Below are 23,354 nucleotides of genomic sequence, written 5' to 3'. Positions count from 1 at the left end.
TTCAGACAATTCCCAAAACGCTAAACCCCCAGTGGAGAGAACAGTTTGATTTCCACATGTATGATGAGCAGGGAGGCTACGTGGACATCACAGTCTGGGACAAAGATGCTGGCAAGAAGGATGACTTCATGGGAAGGTACAGTCATTGTTCAGTCAGATATTTGGATTGGCTGGCTTCAGTTTGGACTGTATCTCTGAAGTGCCTTGAGATGACCTTGCTGGGATTTGGCGCTATAGAAATAAAATTGAATTGAATTGAATTTTTCAGGATTTTTTTGTGTGTTGCTTACAAAAATCACTAACATATTTGACTTAAGGACTTAATCAGACAGTGTAGATATCCTCCCACACAGATTGTTGTAGTGCAGAGCAATCCTGTGCTAATATAAACCCACCTTTGCAAAACTTTGCTTTGAACTATTCAACCCAAGTCCAGTGATTTCTATTGCACTGCCCTCATTTTTAAAGTGTAGATGCATTAAGGGCATGCCAGAAAATCAATTCAGTCAAGAGAGGATGCTCTCAAGTGCCTACTAAAAGGTTTTAATTGCTTTATCTTTGCCTTAGTTGTCTTCAGATGCTTACATCTTACACACAGTGCTTGCTACTTGCTCTTTCTGTACTATTTTTAGACTGTTGCTATTGCTATGCCCCAGCCCAGCATGTGATTTGTAACAAGTACTTGATGAGATCACTGCACAGAAATGAGAACACTTTATTTCCAGACTTGTTGTGTGTTTCTTCTTGTTTAGTTAAGCTTGTTTTCAGCATGTTCAACTTACCCTCGAAATGTCTAGTAGTTTTTACATTTTTCATTTAGTTTGTGTTCATCTATGCTTTGTTTCAGATGTACTATCGACCTGTCGCTTCTCAGTAAAGAGCAAACATACAAGTTAGACCTGCCACTGGAGGAAAGTGAAGGTGTTCTGGTGCTGCTGGTCACACTCACTGCCTCTGCCGCGGTTTCAATTTCGGACCTCTCTGTCAACATACTGGATGATCCGCATGAGAGGCATCAGATCATGCAGAGATATGTGAGTTAGCTTTAAAGTAAAAGTGGCTATGTGTGTTTGAATTTTGATTTAGATTATGTTGTGTGAATTATTATCAGAGTAAAGCAGCCGATGCATTAAAGATGTAGAGAAATTAGAGAACCCTTTTAAAAAAATAATTTATTATAGGTTTTCAATAGTGTCACACCTGCCCACCATACCATTAGTATGTTGTCAACTGCTCTACATCAAAATAGTTTCTTTCACACACAGTTAGAACATCTCACATTAAAGAGTGACCATATTCCTGATATGCCTGGTTCTGTCTTGGATTGATCATTCTTATATGCGTGTTGACATAACCAAGTTTTAAAGGCAAGAAAAAACATGCTTTATTTTTGTATCATGAGTCAGACTGATGCACCTCACAAAAAAGTCTTTGGCACATTATTGACAGAATGCTTGCTGCTACAGTTCATTCAGATTTTATGAAGACTCCTCAAGAAGAAAGTCTTTCTTGAGCTAATGTGCTGATTTTTGCAGCTGTGGTTAGAAATTATTTGAAATGTGGAGGGCAGAGAAGTGGGAGAGACACAAAGTGGAAAGCCAGAATTGCTTTGACCACCTTGGAAGAATCCAGTCACACTGTTAGATTGAGTTTTTTTTTTTGCTCTTCTTTTTTTTTGTTTGTTTGATTTTTTTTGTTTTTGCAGATATTTGGGTGAGTTTTGTATTTGTGACATGGACTCTGTTATTTTAATGCTAATTGTCTTATTAGCCAGTTGTCTTCAAGCTTGCTTTATTTGAAAGTTTTATTAGAAAGAAAGAGACGGGCAGGGAGCGAGCCCTAAGCCCCCATCGGCGCCTGAGGCCCTCCACTCAACACATTGGTTTTTAGTCTTTGTGTTAGTCTAGTTAACCCTTCACTCCCGGCCATTCTTTTCTATGAAGACACTCAACTCAAAACTATTAATTGATTTAATTCACTGACAGCCCTCGTCTCAGCAGCATTTAGGTGCATCAGTAGCATTTTGGATGATACACTTATGAAATTTTATTGTTCACAGGGGGTATTGGAACATATGATCCGGTGAATACCACACAGTTATATCTGCTTGTGTATATGTGGGAATACTGCATGTTTGTGTTCACATAGTTTTCATCTAGGTTGTGTCTGTGTTTAGGAGATTATCGGACATGATCCGATTTCAATAAATGAGACTTCCCTGCTGGTGCGTGTTTACCCCTTTCAGTGTGTGCAGTGTGTGGCCGAACATGAGTGCCATGACCAACATAACACGATGGTGCCTTATTGGCTAGCCACGGGAGGTTGACCGCTGTGCTTCGCACTGCAGAAACCACTTCGAATCAGAGGGGGGAGCTCTAGTACTGAGGCACAACCATGCTGTGCTTCTCCTGATAGTCAAAAAATGAGGGCTGGGAGAATGCGTATATGAATGTGTGTTTGAGTGTGTGTGTGTAATAGGGGGCGAGAGGTAAAGGGTGAGGGTTGCACCGTGAAGAGAAGGCGTGTAAAATGAAAAGAAAAAGCTATTTCACCTCTCTCACAACTCACACGGACCCCGTTTTTCTGCTTGGCTGAAGGCGACACATTTTACTTCCTTCACCTACCTCTTTTCCTGCCTCCTTCTCTTTCCTGCACTCCCCATTTCTATCCCACTCTCCCAGCAACCTGGGTTCTTTGTCTGCCACCACTGCGGCCTTCCTTTTAGATGAAGGGATAGAGAGATAGAGCATGGAAAAAAGGTGGGGGGTTGCAGATGGAGGGACACAGTGAGGTCTTTTTGAAGACTTGAATGGTCCATTCCTATTAACATATTCCTTTTCCCCAGACTGGTAGTCTCTCAGTTATAGAATTTAATAAAGATGTACCTTATCAAAGAGCAATGGTGAGACCAAGTACCACCACAAATACATAACAGTGCTGCTCAAAGCCTGCTAATCTACCCTGTGTGTGTGTGTGTGTGCACGTCTGTGTGTGTGTTTAGGCACTTTACTGACTGGTACTATCAGTTTGAAATCAGCTGTGCAGCACAAACATGCACAAAGCAAAAGCTCACATAGACACAAGAAAAAACAGTAGCTACCTGTGTCAATCATGTGATAAAGTGTTAAATGTCAGTAGGGCAAACAATACACGCAGTCATCATCACAGCTTTTAAGAGCATGTAGTTTCACAAATGACAAGGAATTAGAGAAGGACGCTGAAATCCTATGTTTTTCCCATTGTTCTGCAGTGTGGCTCATATGGCTCATGATGAAAACACACCAGCAAGATTACTTTAAAGCAGAATGAATTGCTGGATAGCTGGATTTCAAAGAGGAGTTCACTGTCTTTATTTTTTTTAATTATTTTGAGTACTAGATACGTTTCTGTCACTTTGCTAAACATAAATGCAACAAATAGATACTCACAGCCACACCCCAAGTGGTCACACAAAGGTCTCTATGTTGAATTTTGCAGGTGTTATTTTTCCCACTTCAATCTGTGGCCATTGATGAAAACTGATGACAGACACCTGAGTGCTGAGATTTGTTGCTTGCTCTGATCTCATTAATGTCCTTCTCATTCTAGTTGTTCTGCATTGTGATGACTTTCTGTGTGTGCCTATCATATTTGTGTGCCTTGCAGGTTTATGTGCGCCTGTGCACACTTAATGAATTTGAATGTAACTTACAGCAGAGATGTATGCAACATGGTATAATGCACCCACTTAGAGATAACTGCATTAGACGTTCTGTTGCTCACTGTAACCTTTCCTTCATCCCTAATTACTGCTTCCCAGAACTAGAGAAGGACAGAGGAAGAGAGGTAAAAAGAGGAAAGAGATTTATGCATTATGATGGCAAAGGAGCACACACACTAATGGCTCTTAATGGGCCTGAGGTGGCCACAAGATGGGTGGATGAGTGAAAGAGGACGTGGTGACCTCTGCTGAAGTGGTGGCACTTCACCATCCACCCTCATGTGCACACGTACACACCTGCAGTACCTCTCCTCCCCACTCTGGTGCACTGCTCTAAGGTGAAGTGAAAGGACACAACCTGGACAAGAAGTGAGTTACAGTAAGGAGCTGCACTAAAGAGCAGCTTGAGCTCTGCTCATCTCTTGCCTGAGTTGAGTGGGAATCAGAGAGAAAAGTTGTGACAATTCACTTTGTGGTTGAGCATTCGCAGTTATTTGAACAAATATCCCCTGAACTGAGGGGCTGCAGGGCAGATGCTGTATGCCTGCTTGTGAAACGTTATGCAGCTGTGATGAAAGTTGACATGCTGCAAAGATGACAGTGAGTCATAAGCCTATGCCTGCACTGATTCATTTGTGTATTTATGCATTATTTGAGTGTGACAGGGACGGAACGAAGACGTCACTGTGACAAGCTGTCAGTCACACACAGGACAGGGGTTTTGTCATATGAAAGGCAACTATAGCCTTTCATTTTTGCCTTTCCTCATCTGGTAGTTCCTCCTTTTCATTTCCTCCTTATCCTCATCTTTCCACCTGCGTGCAGATGTGGGTGTGGGGAGGAATGAGTTGGGGTGTGGGGGCTGGGGGCTTTGGTCTTGGTCTCCATTCAACTGTCTATCTCTCTACCTGTGTGTCCAGTCCATCCATATCGCTGTCTGTCTTCCTTATGAGGATTTGAATCCTTGTGGAGGATGGGCATGTTTCTCTAGCAATCATGGATTGAGGCTGAACCTTGGATGTCCCCTTAGGGAATGTGTTGGATTGGCGGAAGGGTTTAAGAGCAAAAGAAGGGTTGAGGGATGAACATTTATTATTTTTTTTGTATCTGTGTATTTATAGGGAAATGAACACTGCAGTGCTGTCTGAGATTTTTCAAAACTGTAAGATGCTTTTTTAAAACGTTGATCCATAGACAAAGCAGCTATTTTCTTTAAAATAAGAATTGTATTTATCAAATAGTTTTGCACAAACAAAACGTAAAGTGTTCAACTAACTTTGTGCTACAGACTCATTTTACTTTATAAAAAAAGAAAAAACATGGATGCTCTATCTCATGTCTCACAACTGGATTATTAACAGCACAGCCTGTTAATACTGTCGAGAACCCCATCACACTAACTCATCAGCCAATAGTTTGCCCTCGTGTCTCCCTCTGTCGCCTCCCTAATGCCCTCTTTTTGACTCTTTTCTTTTTCTTGCTCTTCTTGGCTTCCTTTCAGTAATCACAACAAGCAGCTGTATCTTCAGAGAAATCGTGCCTTAAAATTGAGAGTTGTCCCCTCTCTCTGTATGTCTTTCTTTTGCGCACTCTCTTTCCCCCTCTTTTTCTTTCACATACTCTCCCCCTCTCATCTCCTTTAGAGAGCTTTTGGACAATGATATCGCTGGAAACAGGCAGAGTCTGACAGAGTTGGTAATAATGAATTAAGTCTGTAGCCTGGCCCTGACTCTGAAATTTAAATTATAATTACTCCTGTGGGGATGGAAGGGGTTATTGCCAGAGAGAGAGAAATAAATTGAAGTGAAGTGCATTTCCACTCTGCTTTTAAGACATGCCGACATGCTACTCAATTTGGCCTCAGTGTTGGTTTTTTTATGCATGTGTTTATACCTGAGTGTTTTGGTGTGAACAAAAGCACAAGTTCATGATTGTTTGGGCGTCTGTCAGTGTGTACCCATGCCGTGTGGCCAGGCCGTTGATCTCCACAGGTTTGCCTTTATTCATCAGCTTTACAGAGTACAATCATCCTTCCATCTCCTGGTTTTTAAAATATTGTGCATACAGTATGTCTCATCTTATTTCAGATAGTCACAAGACTTCATTGGACCTGATTACCCCATAACTATAATAACCCTGGCAGTCATGCCTCAGCAAGTTTGTCTATGCACAATAATATTTCTGTCCCTCCCTATGAGGCTAATACAGATGGACACATTAATATCAGTAAGAACAGATCACATGCAATATAAGCCTATTTTTAAAATTTCTTTCTCTTCTAACATTGAGTCAGCTTTATTGTAATATGTTATTAATCTATACTGTCTTAAAACTTTCTGTAATGCTGCACTACATAACATGTTGCAGTGCTGAACACTCCTCTTGTCTTTTAATGATCTACTATTATGTGTATTATTCTCATGTGGTAAAGATTGCTCAGCTTAAATTTCCTTACCACAATCTGAAAATTCCTTTTATTAAAAAGTACAATGTTGTAAAGATTTCAAACAGACAAAGCACAGCTATTTTGTTCAATTAAATTCAGCCATTTGTCCTTTGTCAGCTTCAACGATAAATGCCAGCTCTACATTTTCAAATAAAGACGGGTAAAGGACATATTCTACCCTTTCCTTACTTAATGAAATGTCAGGCTGTTGACCCGCATTTCCCTTCAATGCTAATTTGCTGTCCTCTTTGACTTGTCACCTGTGTTCCCATGATGTTGCAGAGCCTCTGGAGGTCATTCCACAACTTGAAAGATGTGGGTGTAGTGCAGGTTAAGGTCATCAGGGCTGAGGGACTCATGGCAGCAGATGTCACAGGTAAGACAATTGCCTTAAGTCAAAACAACATAAGTACAACCTGTGTACCTCAAAAACTTTGTCTCTTGCTTTACATTCTTGGATTTCTGCTTATTTGTTCATATGTTTTGTTACTTTTGTTTATACTTATAAATTAAGCACTACTTAGGCATTTGATAAGGGTCACTTTACTCACATTTAGTTTTTGTAACAAGCCACTGATCAATTGGAGAAAGTGTTGTACATTGCCCTCCATCATCAATGCACCGTAAATCTAGCCAAAGATAAAGTCAGGGTATAATTTTGGCTTAATATAAGATCCGCTTTGATAATCCTCTGAGAGAGTTAAAATCTACTTTGTACAGGACACTAAATTAGTCTCTGCATTTTTAGCAAAGATGCAGGCTGCTCATTTGAATAATAGAGAAAAAGTGCACATTTGAACCAACAAATCTCTCTCTCCTCCCTCCTTCTGCACTCTCTCTGCTTGCTCTCTCTGAACCTCCATCCTCCATTAATTCTTACTTTTAATTAGGTCTACAGTGGACAGGCCTAGTTTTTCACTCGGTATTATCTAGTAAAGAGAGAGGGAATTGTGTGTCTGTGTGTGCATGTTCATGTGTGTGTGAGGGAGACAAAGTCTGGAGTTTTTCTCCATTTGAAACAGTCCCATTAGCAAATACAGAGTAGAGCAAGCTGATTTGGGTTATTGCGGGGAGTGACAAGAGCAGTCAGAGTGCAAGGCTAATGGCTATCTGGTTCATGTATTCCAGTCAGTGCAGAAATCCGTTCCATGACTCCGATGTACAGCTCATCATTCACTCTTACCGTCATAGATTTTTCTAAAAAAGTAATGAAGAACAATGAAGCTATGGAAATACCTATTAGCTGTTTATTTGCCTTTGAGATTTCTTCCACTAGTTTTTATGGTTATGAAAAAGTGTTTATTTTCAGATTAGTTAGCTGCTTGAAAATTGTTTCTAGAGTCTCACTCCAGGATGAACTAAGCCTGAATACAAAATAACGAGCAAACTATTCAGGACTCAGCTTTGTTTTATTTTGGTTGGATTTTGCAGAAGAAAGTTTTTACTCAAAGGGTGACATTTAGGTTAATCATAGAAATGTTTCGCCATTTTATATGCTTAGAAAATAACAGCCCTCTTTTTCACCTGTGGGTTTATTTTTTAGAAATGTATTCTTGAAGCCAAAGAGCCCTTTATATTCTGAGTCAGACAGTTCAGTGTGAAACCTTACTTGAGTATGTACAGAAATAAAAGGGAAATATTTTTGCACCATAGAAAATATTTTATTTCAGCCAGTTGACACTTTCAAATACAATAAGTGAAATTATTGGTAAAGGAGCTGTTTCTGGATGGCGTATTTCAGTATTGAGTCTGATTCTGTGTGTGTTTGTGTGTCTTTGTGCGTGTCACTGGCAAAAACAATCGCTCTGTAAGAGCCCCATAAGAGCCCTCACCATATGAACACCCTATTTTAACAACCCAGACCTAGAGAGGGTCAGGAGCAAGGTGAGAGACAAACAGAAGGACAGACAAACAGACAGACAGACACAGGGAGAAACAGAGAGAAGAGGTCAGTGAGACAGCGAGAGTTCACCATCTCTCTCCCATTCAGAATGCCTGTCTCCGCTCACATCTTTTTTCCTCCTCTCCTCTCCCACTCTTCTTTGGCCATCTCTCTCTCTAATTGGAGTGTTTTTGTGGAGTAGCTCCACTTCAGCCCAAGTAGGATAACTGAAAATAGTCTCTAAAACCAACAATCCCTTTTGTGTGCCAGCTCTTGTCCCTCTGAGTGGATGCTATACTGTTGGAAAATTTCAGTAATAGCACACACGCACACACACAGGCACTTGCAGCAGCAACTTCATCAGCACTACAGCACGTGTAGACTCTTTTTCAGTCAACGTTCAAAGAAAACCTGTTGTACAGTTTGCATTTTTGCTTGATTCATTGAGGAATATTGTAGATTTGACCGTGTAGCCTTTTTTAACAATAAAGAAATGGAAGATGAAAAACACACAAAAAAATACTTATTTAGATTTTAAACTGTGAATAATGATTAACTGTGATAATGCTGGAACATGAGCATCAACCCACCCTCCAACCTGAAACTCGTTATGAACTCGAATCTTTCTATAACGCTTCCTCATCTCTTTACTGTATTCATTCTCCATACTTATGTTAGAACATTATGAAATTCATTTAAGCCCACTCTTTTGCTTGCCAGTGCCACAAAGATGGGACCCAGAGGGGGGGGAGGAGCTTTACTCGGACATTACCTGGATGTTTGCTGAGTGGCGCTCAAACTAAAGCGTGTAATTGGTTAAGACAGCCGCCTCTGGTGCTGGCGGCCAATAGGGTGAAAGTTCATCACCAATAACAACTAGCTCTCTGCAGCAACACATCCAGCCATGTCATTAAAAACAGAGTATTAGAAAGAAAACAGGGGGGATGGGGGTGAGAAGGCGCTGCAGAAATAATTTTCACCTACTAATTTAGGTGATTGCATTTCAGTTTAATCAGACTTGATTTGTGGGGGGCAACATTATAATCGTTCATGATATGAAAGCACCTTGATGATTAAGGAAAGTTTAGATTTTTTTTTAGAAATGAAAGCTGCTGCCAAAATACAATTTTTTACTAATTTGCAGTTTAAGTAAAATTGTTGTGGCTTCCTTCAGAATGTGTTCAAGACAGAATTTGCATTTAAATTCAAAACAAGATTTGTAGGCAGTTAATAAATGGTGAACTAAGCACAGAGATCCTTGGAGAAGCAGGGTTTTGAGTCTGCTGCTTTTTGCTTATTTTAATGTACCTTGTTTTCACTCGTAGAAGTCATAGATGTCAATATCCACTTGAAACACTCTACATCAATAGAGCGCCACAAACAGATATGAAAGGCAACACCTACGCCTCAGCATTGATCACGGTGACATTTACTTTGCACACCCACTAAATGTCCTGCCCTTGTCACAACATTTGAAGAAAATCACACCAATCAATGACACTCACACACGTGCACCACCAGTGACTCACACACACAGACGGACGCAAACTTCCAGGGGCATTGAACTCAATCCCAAAGTTATTTAACTTTATCGTGCAACACTGCAGCTCTACTAATATTTCAATATAGTTAGTATTTTCCCTATGATTATTTGGAACATTATTTTAAACTTCTCGACCCAGCCTTTTCAAGTGACAAGCTAGAACAAAACAGCGCAACAGCTCCAGCAGAATTAACAGTTTTGATATTTTCAGTTCATCTTGAGGCAATCGATGGGAGGTGGGCCGGCACACATGGGGAGCTGGTCTCACTCCTCCTGTCGATGTGCGAAGAATCTGAAACATGATATTTTGGTAAACAAAAAGAAAAAAATTAGGACATTACTGGTTTTGATAAATCCAATTTTGCATGCTATTCTCAAGAAAGATACTTTTTTCCCCTTCTTTTTTCCCTTTCTTTCTTTCCCTCTCCCTACTTTGTTACATAATTGTAGGAAATTCTGAACTGAAGGTTTTGTTGAAATTGACTTGTATTAATAATTCAATTTGATTCATACTGAGCCGTATTCCATATCACGTGTGTTTTGTAGCATTAATGTATCTTTAATGTTTGGCAAACATCCTGCATTTGTGATCCATATGTTGTCATAATTATTTCTTCTATTACTTTAAAGGTGCGATACTTATGAGACTAATACAGCTGCTACTTACAAAACTCCTGACCAACAATGCATCAGTTTAAATGAATACAGTTTGTCACTGTATTATTTTTTCAGTTATGACACTGACAATAGAAAAAGCTGTAGGGATGGTGGGGATATTTTTTCTGCCATTCTTTCATCATTTAATTCTCATGTTGTGCCTTCTTTCACTCTTTTTTTTTTTCATTTCGTCTTTGCCGCTGCCATCCCACCCGCTCTCTTTGGAATCACTGATCATGGACCAGCTACGATTCTCACACCCCACGCGCAGCTGTTTTTATCTTCTACTCGGAAGTTCTCTGTTCTTCGGAGTCACATCGACCCCTGTGTTCTCAGCACCGTTTACTTTCAAAGTCCTCTCCCTCCTTTTTCTCTCCCACCCCCTTCTTGCGACTGCCCAGGGCAAAGTTGTCCTGGAGCTTATCTTCCAGTTGTCCATGTTTTCAGGGCTACGATAGAATGGCTTGCAGCTGCTCAGCTGATATACTGTTGTCGAACATACACAGCACTGGGGCTAAAAAATGAAAGAATCATATAATTACAGTCCTGATAAATCCAGGGTATTGGAGCTGTCATGTGGTGTAAGGGGGGATGTTATGCACTATATGTCTTAATCAAACCTGGTGGAATTAAATTACAACCTGAAATTAACCAAACTTTTTTTTTTTTTTGTGGTACTTGGCAGGTAAGAGTGACCCATTTTGTGTTGTGGAGCTGAGTAACGATCGGCTGCAGACGCACACTGTCTACAAAAATCTTAACCCAGAGTGGAACAAGGTTTTCACTTTGTGAGTACCTCTCACTATACCCCTTCATCTGTAATGCAGAAAAACATTGCTCATACAAGATTACAAGTACTTTTAATTAAGCCATATTTGATACTGTCATGTAAAGAAATTCTAATAGAATCTAATCTACATTAAACTGTATTTTTCTCATAGCCCTCACAAGTTCCTTTTTTGTTTTTTTGAATATTTAGTCTTGACCAGTTAAGGCACAGAAGAAGCGATATCTACTGCCTGCACTCCATGTGTGGAGAAAAAAAAAATGAAACGTTGACCGTTATCACAATAATGCTTATTTAATAGTGTTTTCTGTATGTTATATCTAAATATTTTTAATGTTTACTGTAAATTCACGGAGAAATTAATAGATAAGAATATATTTTTTAATTTCCAATTGATTTTTTTGTTTGTTTGTTTGATATATAGTTATTTATTTAAATAATTTTCTTAGTTGGGTAGATTTACCTCTACATGATTTTTTTTTATAATGCTGACAGTGTAATAGTGGCGTCCCACATAACAAACTTGTAAATTCTCATCGATGGGACGTGCTGGTTTACTTGTTATTAAGGTGCATATCTTTTTCAGAGCCTCGTTTCCACTCATTGTTCAATTTACTTCCATATAGCTAATGCCATACTCTGATGGACTATCATGTATGCACTTTTTTTTATATAGATATGATAGAGCATTTTAAATAGTTCATGATCTAAACTGATTTCTGTGTCAGGAACCTTGAATAAGTTAAACGGCTTTCAAACTTTTCTTTTGTTTGGAGCCTCTATTTCAATACATATTTCACTGCTGCTGTCTTTGTGTGTGGTCCAGTAACGTGAAGGACGTCCACTCAGTACTCGAGGTCACTGTTTATGATGAGGACCGAGACAGAAGTGCAGACTTCCTGGGGAAGGTGGCTATCCCTTTACTAAATGTGAGTCAAAGGCAGATTTCTGTGTTTCTTTTTCTTTTCCCGCAGGAATAATAGAACATAGAGCAGTGCAACAGAAAGAATGGGGGGAAAAAAACAGCGGAAGATATAAAAAAGCTGAGGTTATTTTTGCAAATCCACTGATGAAATTGTTATTATTATTCAAAGAAAATTTGTTGAAAGGAAGGAGAAAAAATGCCGTTGAAAAAAGATTGATAGGAGATAGAAAGTAAGTTCGAGTAAATGGATGAGAGATTAGATGAAAATGACACTGATGGAGGGACAGAATGACGCGATTTAGGGGAAAAAAGACGAAAGAAATGTGTCTCTTGTATTTGGTAAAAATATAGATGGGCAGTAAAGAAATTGTGTCTCTTGTATATCTGTTCTCTGCTACAGTATGATTCCCCAGGATAGTTAATTTCTGTTTGACAGAGTCGAGCTGCAGTGGGTAATGAACAGGTACTTGTCATAGTTGCCACAGTTGTTTTGGGTTCCCTGTCAGCGCCAGCAGCTGGGGTTCAAAGGTGGCCCGGGGAGCCGATTCAGCCGGGTATTGCCAGACAGACGCCTGTCATGTCCCTCTCCCACAGATCCAAAATGGAGAACGCAAAGCCTACGCCTTGAAAAGCAAGGAGCTGACGGGGCCAACAAAAGGGGTCATCTTTCTCGAAATAGACGTGATTTTTAATGCTGTAAGTCTTTCTTTTGCTTTTTTTTTTAGTCTCTTTGCTGTTTTTTGTTTTTTTTTTATATTGCCCCCCCCCCTTATTATCCTCTCACTCTCATCCCTCTCTTGTTCTCCCCAGCATTCACCCCTTTTACGCTGCTGTTGTCTCTATTCTGTTTGCCCCCCCCCCTCGCTTCCATCTCATCCCTCGTCCCTTGTCCCTCGTCCTCGTTTTGGCTTTAATTATCGAAGACTCCCTCTCAGCAGCCTTTGTTTGCCCATTCACCATCGCTGTGTGTGTCCTACAGCGGCCATCTTACAGCTCTGTCTCCTGCTCTCACTAGCCTCTGACATGAGGCACGCTCAATGCATGTGCAGCTATGTTATGCCAGCACACAATGTTATGAATGCTTTTAAAATAATCAACATATTGCTCATTGTTCCATCACTTTCATCTGTACTTTATCAAATTCTAACAAAAGTCTCTCACCATTTGATGTTCATGATATTGTGTGTGTTTGCTCCATCATCCAGGTGAAGGCAGGTCTCAGGACTTTGACTCCCACTGAACAAAAGTATATTGAGGAGGAGCCCAGAGTGTCCAAACAGGTACATCAGTAGCCAACACTTATCTTCTGCTACCCCACCTTTTTTCTTTTTTTTTTTGCTGTGTCCACGAGTGCACCTCCTTATTCTGCTTAACTGCCTGAAGCAAAACCAACAACACTGGTGAGTGGCATCTTGTAAAGCACAACAACTGTGTAGGCAAGATACAACAGGATGATTGAAGGAAAAACAGCATTTTGTCTCTTTTTTTTTTCATCCCTCCTCTCCCCCTTCTCTCATCTCTTCCCCCTCGCATCCACTCTGAGTGGTGAATAGAAATGTCAAGCTGTCAGCTCTGGGGTGCATAAGTAGATTGGCCATCCTTATAGTTGGCCCTCTTTGCCACTGCTGCTTTGCACTTCATTGTCACGCTGCTCAGTGTGGCGGCACCACAAAGGGATGAATAGCAGGGGCTGGCCCACATCAGACATGTCATATAAGTGACCGTTCGGGCTCAGCAGTCAATGTTACGCCATACACAGTCGAGCACAGTCCTACCCAAGACAACACACACAGAAGCTCCCATACCACCCTTTTGTCAGCCCTCCATCTATTCTCTTCTGTCCTCACTGTTTCTGCCTTCTCTGCTGCACCCTATCTCGGTTCACTCTGTGCTTTTCTCCCAAGTGCAGAATCCTTTTTTCATCTCCATTTCACCCCTGACTCACAGAGATGACCCATGTCAGCGTCTCGCAATGATGATGTCACTGGTTGCTTTGGAGGAATTGCCCCATGAGGGCTCTTTTGTGCGGTAGCAGCTCCCCTGCTGTTGCTTAATGTTTAGTGTGTAGTCACACACAGAAAAGGAAAGAAAAAAAACATGTGCGACTCATGAATTTAATTGCAATTTGAGTTATTAAATGACTCTACTTTTCTAAATGTTTTCAAGCTATGACTAAAGGCCACATTTGACATATTTCAAGAAAAGTTAAATATTCTTATCTAGACATATATGGTAATGATGAGCTAATGACCTACATCAAGTGAATGTGCTGAGGAATATGTGCAAATAGATGATCTGAAGTCTTACTGGCTTCGAAGCCTGTATGTTTCTAGCACAACACTACATAGTCAAACCCAGTTTATCCACAGAATAGCAACATATAATTATACACAGAGAAGGACAAAATTCTCCTCTCATCTAGCATCAAAGCCGCCAATTCACCAATACAAACATGTAAATTCACATGCAGATTTATATAATAGTCTTAACCGTAGTACTGCAAATTCATATACATTATACACATATTTAAACACATACATACTTTTTCACAGACTATGATGGCCTAGAACCTAGAACCTTTTTTTTTTTTTTTTTAATGGAACAGCAGTATAGAGACACAGTTTGTCCTTTGGGAACATTTTCTCCTGGTGGTGACCTGATTGGGTGGTTTGCGTTCTTCGCTCCTGTTATGCTATTCCCTTAATAGTTAGGAACCCAGGGGGATGACAGCAGTTAGCCAGTTCTGTCTCATCTCTGGCCAAATGCCTGGAGAATGCTCAGGGAGGAGAATCCAGAGACTGTATTGGAGATTGTTTTTATTGTACTTTACTTTATTTCTGGGAGGGGGGGCGACCTGAAGAAACACTCCAAGTCAGTTTGCGGACTGTTGTCCTGTACTAAGACAGATCCTTATGTAGTTTTCTAAAGAAAGAAAGCACATTGACACCTACACTCTAAGTACAGTTATAGTGTAATTATGATTCCAAAGTGAGGTCAGAGATGCTAATCCTGAGCTCTTTGTTTTACAAAGCGCAAGATGAAACCCTACAGGGTTCACCGCGAAGGCTTATTATGTTATCGCAACAAAAATGAGTGACAGGCAAACTGATGCAGTGCATCTGCACAAGCTTCTATTTTACAGAAGAACAGTGATAAAAGATCATTTTGTTCTGGGTCTTTAGTGTCATTTGTCAAAGATCCCCAGCTACAGTTCTTCTTACACCCACTTCTGTCAACTGTCTGAGTGTTTACTTGTTGTATATACAGTCTTCCAAATGGATTGATATATCATGCAAATAATAGCATGCCGCTTTGTTTGCTATGGCACATGTCTGACCTTTAGTCTTTTTTTGTATAAACCATTAACTTTTTTTGCCTTTTCCCCAGTTGCTTTTGCGCAACTTTAACCGAGTTAGACGCTGCATCATGTTCCTGATCAACACAGGCTGCTACATCAACAGCTGCTTCGAATGGGACTCTCCACAGAGGAGCATCTGTGCTTTTGTGGTATGTGGAGGTACACTAATGGTTACACATTTCATGCTGAGCACAACCAACAGGGATACACGTGCATGTTCTTGGAGGAACAAACAAAATATTTATCTTTCACTGTTAATTTCACATTTGTAACACAAGAGACTGTTGATATCTCAAGCACAGTCAAGTCATCAATTGTACTCATGGTAGAGTACATGTTTTTTCATCCTTGTATCAGATGTACATGCACTCATGGCAAATACTTTTCATGGCAAGTGTCTGTTTTGACACTTGCTTGCTGGTAATGATTGGAGAACTAGTGTTGCAGCTGAAAACATTATTTTAAAGGATCCTCAGATGTCCAACTAGCAAGAAAATGAGCTACACTCTCTTTCCACCACCTTTTGGCCTCGTCTTCATCCTTTCAGTCTGCTCTGTCATTTCTGTCTGGAATTAAAAGGTGAAGTTTAATTGGGCGACAGAGCTATCAGTAACAGACATTCTCCTGCAGGGCAGTGAGTGGCTGTATTGAAGTTCCTACCTTTAAGATGACAGAGAAGGCATTTAATCCTGTCTGCTTTACTGTCCCTGACTTAAGTAGCTGCAGGACAGGTGGACCCGCCCTGCCCCAGCCCTTTACCATGAGAGCCCTAAGTGTCTCCACAGCAGACGTTTGCAGTGTTTGGCTGTCTGACACCAGTTTAATCTCTGCAGAGGCTGTATGTGTGTGTTTGTACAACGGGTCACAGTGTCATCACAAGACATGGGTCAGAAGAGACATAGTATTGATCAGTTAACATTTTCCCTTTTGTGTGTGTGTGTGTGAGTGAGAGTTCACTTGTGTGTAAGCCTGGAATGCCCATGTTTGCATTTTCTCTCTGATGTTGGAGGAAGTCCTTGCGATTTATAGTTTAGAAATAAATGAATGTGTCAGACCAAAAAAAAAAGTGAAGAATATCACAGAAGTCAAGGTCACTTTAGGAATGTTAATCTACTTGGTGGATCAAGATGGGAGGATGCTGCCTTGGATATTGTAGGATCTTTTATAAGCATATACAAACACACGTGGACGGCTTGAGAAGCTCCAGACATATTTCTGATTAACAGTTCAGACTATACATATTCACTTATATTCAAAGCATTCATGTGATGACAAAAGATCTAGGCCAAGGACAAAGTATTTTATGTTTTTTTAGAAATTATGAAACTTTGGTGTCATGGTACCCCCCTCCTACTTCTTCCTCCCTTACCGCACCCCCCACTCTTTTGGGAGTCTGCTAACGTAGGAGTATGCACTTAGCTAAAAGCATCAGAGTATTTAGGGCCTTTCCTCTACGCAGGTATTCCCTCCCTCCCCTTCCATTTCTTCATCTCATTTCTCCTTTACTTTGAGAGGCCTCTTAATCACTTCACTCATCTCTTTAAGTGGGTTTTTATGGGGGGCCATCTGGCCAAGGTGGTGCATTCATGAAGGTGTACTGCAGAGTGTGATTATGGGCATGTGTGTCTGTACACATGTGCATGTGGGTTTCTGTCTGGCTGTCTTATTTTAGACAGATGTTACACTTAACTTTCTTGCTGTAGCTACAGCGGTGGAACGATGGGCAATTCAACCTCTAAACTTACATATGTGTGCACTTCGTAAGAGTAAACCGAGCCTGAGGGGGCGAATTTAAGCGGTTTCATGTAGTTGTGGGATTTTGTGAACGTGCTCGTGCATCAAAACGCAGTTGTCATAACATGTCACAGTACCACACTTTCTCTACAGTTTGTCTATATGGTGTTTTCCCCTCCTTCTGCCCAGTTCTGAAATGCCAGCCCTATGTACACATCACCCATTAGTGCCAGCTGTGATTAGTGTGTATGTTGTGTGTATGTGTGAGAAAGAGAGATATCACATAGTCTCACATCCAGCTTTTCACTCTCCCTCTCTCACACCCACACTGCTGTCACCCACCCATCCCGACAGTGAATCAGCCACCGTGGCAGCTTTGCCTGAGGCGTTGGCACAATGGACGGGACTGGAGTTACCTCCTGTCCTGCATGATGGGTGGTGTCTGAGTGTGTATGTGTGTGTGTGTGTCTGCTGGTGCCGTCTCCATTCCCTTTGTAAGGGTTAAGCGTCTGCTTCCGTTGTCCACACCTGCAAGCTGAGTGTCTATCCCTTCTATCCATCTAGTCATCCCTGTTCTTCTTTATCTGCCCCCCCCCCCCACACACACACACACAGTCTTTTGCTTTGCCTACCAGAGAGTTGAGGCCATTGTCAGGCTGAGCGGTGTTGGGTTCTGTTCTCCTGCTGCTGCCAGCTCTCCCCACGGCCCCTGCAAGACAAGGCTGTTATTGCCCCAGGGACCGCAGGCCGCAGCAGCTCTTCCTCCAAACAAATTTGCTGTAACTTTATCTGCAATTGGGCCCTGAATTGGAAGCAAATAGAGGCAGCTTTGTGAAGCTCAGGGAAGGGCGAGGGCAGCGAGCTGGGGGTTGTTGCGGAGGCATGGGAAATGATACCAGGCTCTTTTATGTCAGGCAAAGTAGGACTCTTATCAGGAAGAGAGCCCAGACAAGGGAGCTACTTCTAGAGGAAACTGGAGCACCTATCACCTGCTTTGCATTTAGATAAAAATTCACCCTGCTGAAATAAAAAAAAGGGGGGAAAAAAAGCAAAGACAGGTACAGAAGCAACTATTTGAGTGTGTCTGTGTGTGTGTTTGTACATGTCTGGCTGACAGTTTGATACACATACATTCTGCCAAGACTCCGTAGCAGTCAGCAGTACACACCACTCCAGGTCTCTTTAAATTGCTCCTTTGACTTCTCTTCAAACAACCTCTCTAACTTTTAAAAGTTTTAAAGTCTGGAGTTCGTCTTTGCCCACAGCGAGGGACAGCTTTGAAAGATATACTTTCACATTTTACTGCTCTCCTGATTTTCAAAATGAATGATAGTTGAAATAGAGTGGCATGACTGACAGAGAATACCAAGTCAGAGTTTAATCACCAGAGATAGACTGAACAAAAAAATTAGGCCTTTTGTCAAAGAGTCACACATACTGGATCTTCACTTTTAATATTTACTGGTGTGCTGTGACCATATGCTTTATTTTATTTGATTATTCCCTAACAAGATGAATGGCTTTGACACATTAGTTTTAGTGATTTGGACAGAATTTTTCCTCGGATGAACATTAAATGAGCTATGTTCTGCAGCTGAGCAGCAGGGGGCAGGCAAGCACCACTGAATGATGAGTAGGTCTGGTCAGAAACAGGACACAGCCTCCCTCCTCTTGTTCCCTCGAACTTAACAGGACTCCTAGTTGCTGTCTGGCAACACTTAGTGCCAGCATGGAAATTGATGTAAGAGAGATAAAGGGAAACTCTGAAATCCAAACTTCAGCTTCACTCGACTGAGACAGAGCAGGGGGAAAGTTAGCCCGGTGTGTGGTTAATGTAAGCCAAAGTACAGAGTATTACCCTCCCACAGTTCTGCAGCAAAAAAGCCGTCAGGGCACAGTTGTGTTTTGAAACAAATAATGCAACTCTCAAAGTGTCATACAAAGTGCATGAATAAATCATTTTAACTTTGCGTTTTCTTCAAATTTTTAACAGTTTCCTATTAAATTTTTTTTTCTGGTAGTAAGAGAAAGCAACAACGACTTTTAAGTGCAATGAAATCAGACCACAGATACATGTCAAAAACAATTAAGAACACTGTTTTTTGGTAATAGTATTTTAGCTAAACTAAGTTTCTCTGGATTTACTTCGTGTTTTTAATTGTCTGTTGTAATTGTATGAGACATTCTAATTTCCGCTTTGTTCAGACAGGGAAGATTGCCCACTTCTGAAGAAGCCTTTAACCACTGCCAAACAGGTTTTAGCAGATTTGACAGTAGAAAATACTATTACTTTGTTTAATGACAAGTGATCATTTTTCTCTTAAATTTCAGAGCTTTGAGTCACAAATAGCTGAAGATAAATGATGGGCAATTTTCATGACAAAATAGATTTGCTAGATTAATTGTTTCCCTATTATTCCTGACTTGCTTTCTTCAATGACTACTACCGGAAGTATAACAACAAAAACACAATTATTTGTTTGGAAATAAAGTCAAATATAAAAGATATTCACTGTTACAAATTTAAACAAGAATAATGCTGACAATTGTAGAATGAATAACAGGTTCAACCTTTGAATTTAGTTTTTTTTTGTAATAGATCATATATGTATTTACCTACACTCAAAACACAACTAGAGAATTTGCTAGATTTTGAGAATGTAGAGTAAACATACAAAAACATCCTGTCTATACATGAAAATCTTTACATTACAACACAGCCGCAGTAAAAATTCAGCAATGAAAAATAGAATATACAATATAGCATGAATGAGGCGCAGCAAGCATGTTCCACTATGAATCATCATCAGATAAGATTCATCAGTGTTTGTGACCACACAGAGTAATCTATAAATTATTCCCATTTAGCATCTTCCTCCTCCCTTCGATCCAGCATGTTTTCGTTGTTTTTTTTTTTCCTCCGTCTTTCTTTGGTCACTGACATCCACAGCAGGCTCCTTCCCTCTCCCACCTCTCCAGGCGAGGAGCTTCCTATCTGGTAAAGCGAGCGACGGGGGGTTGGCTGCGATCGCCTGGTCCTGATGGAAAGGTCCAGGCACTGCAGGGCCCCACTGTCCAGCCTGTAGGCACAAAGATGATCCAGGGCCAGCCACCGCTGTGCCTGGGTGTCCGGTTTCTCTAGCTGCCAGTCAAAACTTTGCTTTCAGGCATTTTAACCAAATGGAGTAAGAAAGAAGGGGAGGTGACAGGTTAAACAACCTCAGGCACCCTGAGAATGAAAGACGATTTTTGAAAAAGATAAGCTTAAAAGAAGGTTTTAAGGTGTACTATAAACATGAAGACAATGACGAACGATTCATTTTCCTGCTGTGTGATAACAATAGTATGAGCGATTAGAAATCCAGACAATATATTTGTATGTAAGGTTTATTTATAGCAGTGTGTTTGAAAGGAGCATATGTGTATCTGTATGAAGATGTTTGTAAGAAAGCAGTTATTTATAGAGTCTACCGGAATAGGTTTGAAAGAAGTGAGCTCCTTTGTTTGTTCAGCTAAAGTCAAGTCTGCACCTCTTTTTGCACAGTATTTAGTCAGGGATTTCTGCAGTGTTTATCATTGTAATAGATTATACATATTTGCAAACTGGAATAATTAGTCTGAAGATGGATGATTTTAGAATAACTACACTTTGTAGAGAAAATCTGTGTAATCACTGAAGGTGTTGTTTGTATGCAATTTACAAGCTTCTACGGTCAGAACAGCTTTTATGATGAATTGAGAGAAGTTGTTATGTTACTTATTGGTACACGAATATGACTTATTGCATAATTTCTTCCCGATTCTCCTGCACAGCTGTTTCAGGGAAAGACTATCTATGAGTGAGCTAACTTGAGAACTTTAATTTTGGTTGCTGCACCAGGCCATTCGGCTTTATTTTTTTTTAACAAATATTGATTTGAGCATTATTTTAATATAATGGACATTTTTTATTGTTGAACAAATTCCTTTTTTTTCTCTGTATAGGTATTCAGTGTCTATTTAGTCAATTTTACAGTAACATGTAAATCTATTGCAAAGTTTGCAAATAAGTTTTTTTTTAAGCTTTACAGTATGAAAAGCTAATTTCAAAGACATTTCGATGCAAGTGTTTGATGCCTGCACAATGCGCAAGTGTGTGTGTGTGTGCGCGCATGCTTGTCTTTGTGCAGTTCAGTGTCGGACTGACTCCGCTACACAAACAGCAGACCTGCATACACACTGCTGAAGAGCTGTTGAACCTCATATTCACATTAACCCGACTCGCCAAACACAATGAAAAGCTTAATGTTAGTCTCTGTCTCTTTCCCTTACACACACACACACACACACACACACGCACACACACACACACGCCAACTTACACACTCAGAAATTAAACAATTTGATTGTTCATTATCAAGCTTTCACTCTCACTTGTCAGTGTTGTTTAGCCAAACAGGATAGATCATAATTGGTACACAGACCAATAAATCTGTTTTATACAGTGATAGTTTCAATTTCACCACTCTTAAAAGTTTCCCATCAAAACGAATTGTTAAACAGGGATGTATTTCCACACAGAGAATAATTAATTACAAATCTTCTTTGCTTGTTTTTGAAATAATGGATTTTGTGTACTAGAATTTGATAAATATATCTGGGGAGAGGACATTAAGCATTAGATATGGTTTGTATTTTCAGCATCTGTTGTAATTGCTATTGTGATTTTATCAGTTATGAAAATCTCAGAAAACTTAAACATATTATTAGAATGGATAAAGATGCTTTTCTTCTGTTTGTTTCTGACAGATGTTATTCTCACACAACACCCTATCTCAACTTTTATGCAACTAACACAATGCTGTCTCACAAGTGACACAATACGGCTAGAAAATATCAAGCTTCCATCATTAGCAATTTGACTTTCCCACCGATATCTTCTCCTAAACACCACAGTAATCTCTTGTCAGAGGCTAAGGAACCCTGCCAAAACCAGAATACTGGGATTTAGAAAAGGTTAATTTTCAGATTATACTTTTCTTGTTTGGTGATGAGAGGGGAGGTATTGAGGTTATAGTTTTGGCAGATGGGTGCAGAGAAGGTTAGAGATGGGGCATTCGAGTCTTTTGGTGTAGGAGAAGAGGGTATTGGGGTTTGGAGTGACAGGGTTAGGGACTTGGGTTGTGGGGTGTGTGAGGTCAGATGCTGGAGTTTGGGGTTGGGCAGAGAAGGGTCAACTTTGACGTGCTGTGCCTGAAATGGTACATGACCTTAGTCTCTGCGATGATTGGCACGGAGGAGCGAGGCTCTGACGGATCATACTCATCCCCCTCGTCATTCTTCTACTCTCCTCGAGACCCAGAAATCTTTGAGGGTCAGAGTGTTGAACATCAGTTCTATGACACCAAGCCTGTACCTTTGTTTAACCACTGCCTTATTTTTACTCCTTGCTCCATTGAGTTTACGATTCTACATATCAATGTGTGTTGTCTCAAAATGCCCATTAGACCATTTTTCCTTCTCATAGTAAACCCAAGTATGGAGTACGAAATGTATACACGCTTAGCTCACGCAGTCCGCACTTATTTGTTTTTACTTTGTCTTCCAACAGATTTTTACCATCGTTGTTTGGAACTTTGAACTTTATATGATTCCTCTGGCTTTGCTGTTGCCGTTGGCCTGGAACTATATTCTCATTGCTTCGGGGAAGGATACGAGACAAGATGTGGTGAGTAACCCCAGTCGTTGGTTGTATCATTCCACCTTTCTTTCATTTCACTGTAAAGCTCAGTTCAACACACAATGCAGTATTAAAATTCACTCACAGTTGTTTTATCACAGCATTGCGCTCTTGATTTTATTCTCTACTTTAATTACATGCTGCATACAGGCATTTCTGGAATTTATCCAAACAACACATCTGTAATTTGAGAAATGTGACAGGTCATTATAATCACTGCAGATGTGAGTGAAAGCAACATACTTCTCTTAAGAAATTTCAGAGCCAGAGTAAAGCCTTCGATTAAATTGCACTTTGAAACTTTGAGCTGACTTGGAATTTAATTTTAGAAAATGTTTTTGCCGATTTTAAAAAAAAAAAAAAAAAGAAAAGAAAAGAAAACCTCCATCTGCCACATGAGGAGCTGCATTCTGAGTGCATCCCACATTTCTCACTTTGCCTTCTTTGAGGCAAAGAGAGGGGAGAAATAATAGGCTGTCACCTTGAGCTATGTTACGCCACTTACCTGGTAGTACATTTATTTAATTCATTTATTTTTATCTATTATACCAATTAAATGATGTCAAAGCAATGTCATGGAGAAACAGACATGTTTTAATCATG

The 23,354-nt window shown here is 40.3% G+C and overlaps 1 protein-coding gene across 5 annotated transcripts in view; it reads left to right on the top strand.

The window, feature by feature from the left end:
• The window catches only part of mctp1a (multiple C2 domains, transmembrane 1a), a 123,745-nt gene that overhangs the window by 63,088 nt on the left and 37,303 nt on the right, over positions 1 to 23,354 (top strand). For all 5 annotated transcript variants that reach the window (XM_072388138.1, XM_072388136.1, XM_072388137.1 and 2 more), the window contains 9 exons: positions 6 to 136; positions 848 to 1,034; positions 6,429 to 6,522; positions 10,914 to 11,016; positions 11,842 to 11,944; positions 12,535 to 12,636; positions 13,146 to 13,220; positions 15,328 to 15,447; positions 22,623 to 22,739. In XM_072388138.1, the coding sequence (XP_072244239.1) occupies positions 6 to 136; positions 848 to 1,034; positions 6,429 to 6,522; positions 10,914 to 11,016; positions 11,842 to 11,944; positions 12,535 to 12,636; positions 13,146 to 13,220; positions 15,328 to 15,447; positions 22,623 to 22,739 (1,032 nt within the window). The remainder of the gene's footprint in view (positions 1 to 5; positions 137 to 847; positions 1,035 to 6,428; positions 6,523 to 10,913; positions 11,017 to 11,841; positions 11,945 to 12,534; positions 12,637 to 13,145; positions 13,221 to 15,327; positions 15,448 to 22,622; positions 22,740 to 23,354) is intronic.

This window comes from Leuresthes tenuis, unplaced genomic scaffold (assembly GCF_036924035.1).
Source record: "Leuresthes tenuis unplaced genomic scaffold, fLeuTen1.0.hap1 SCAF_6, whole genome shotgun sequence".
NCBI classification, from domain to species: Eukaryota; Metazoa; Chordata; class Actinopteri; order Atheriniformes; family Atherinopsidae; genus Leuresthes; species Leuresthes tenuis.
This window is presented reverse-complemented; position numbering and strand designations above follow the sequence as displayed.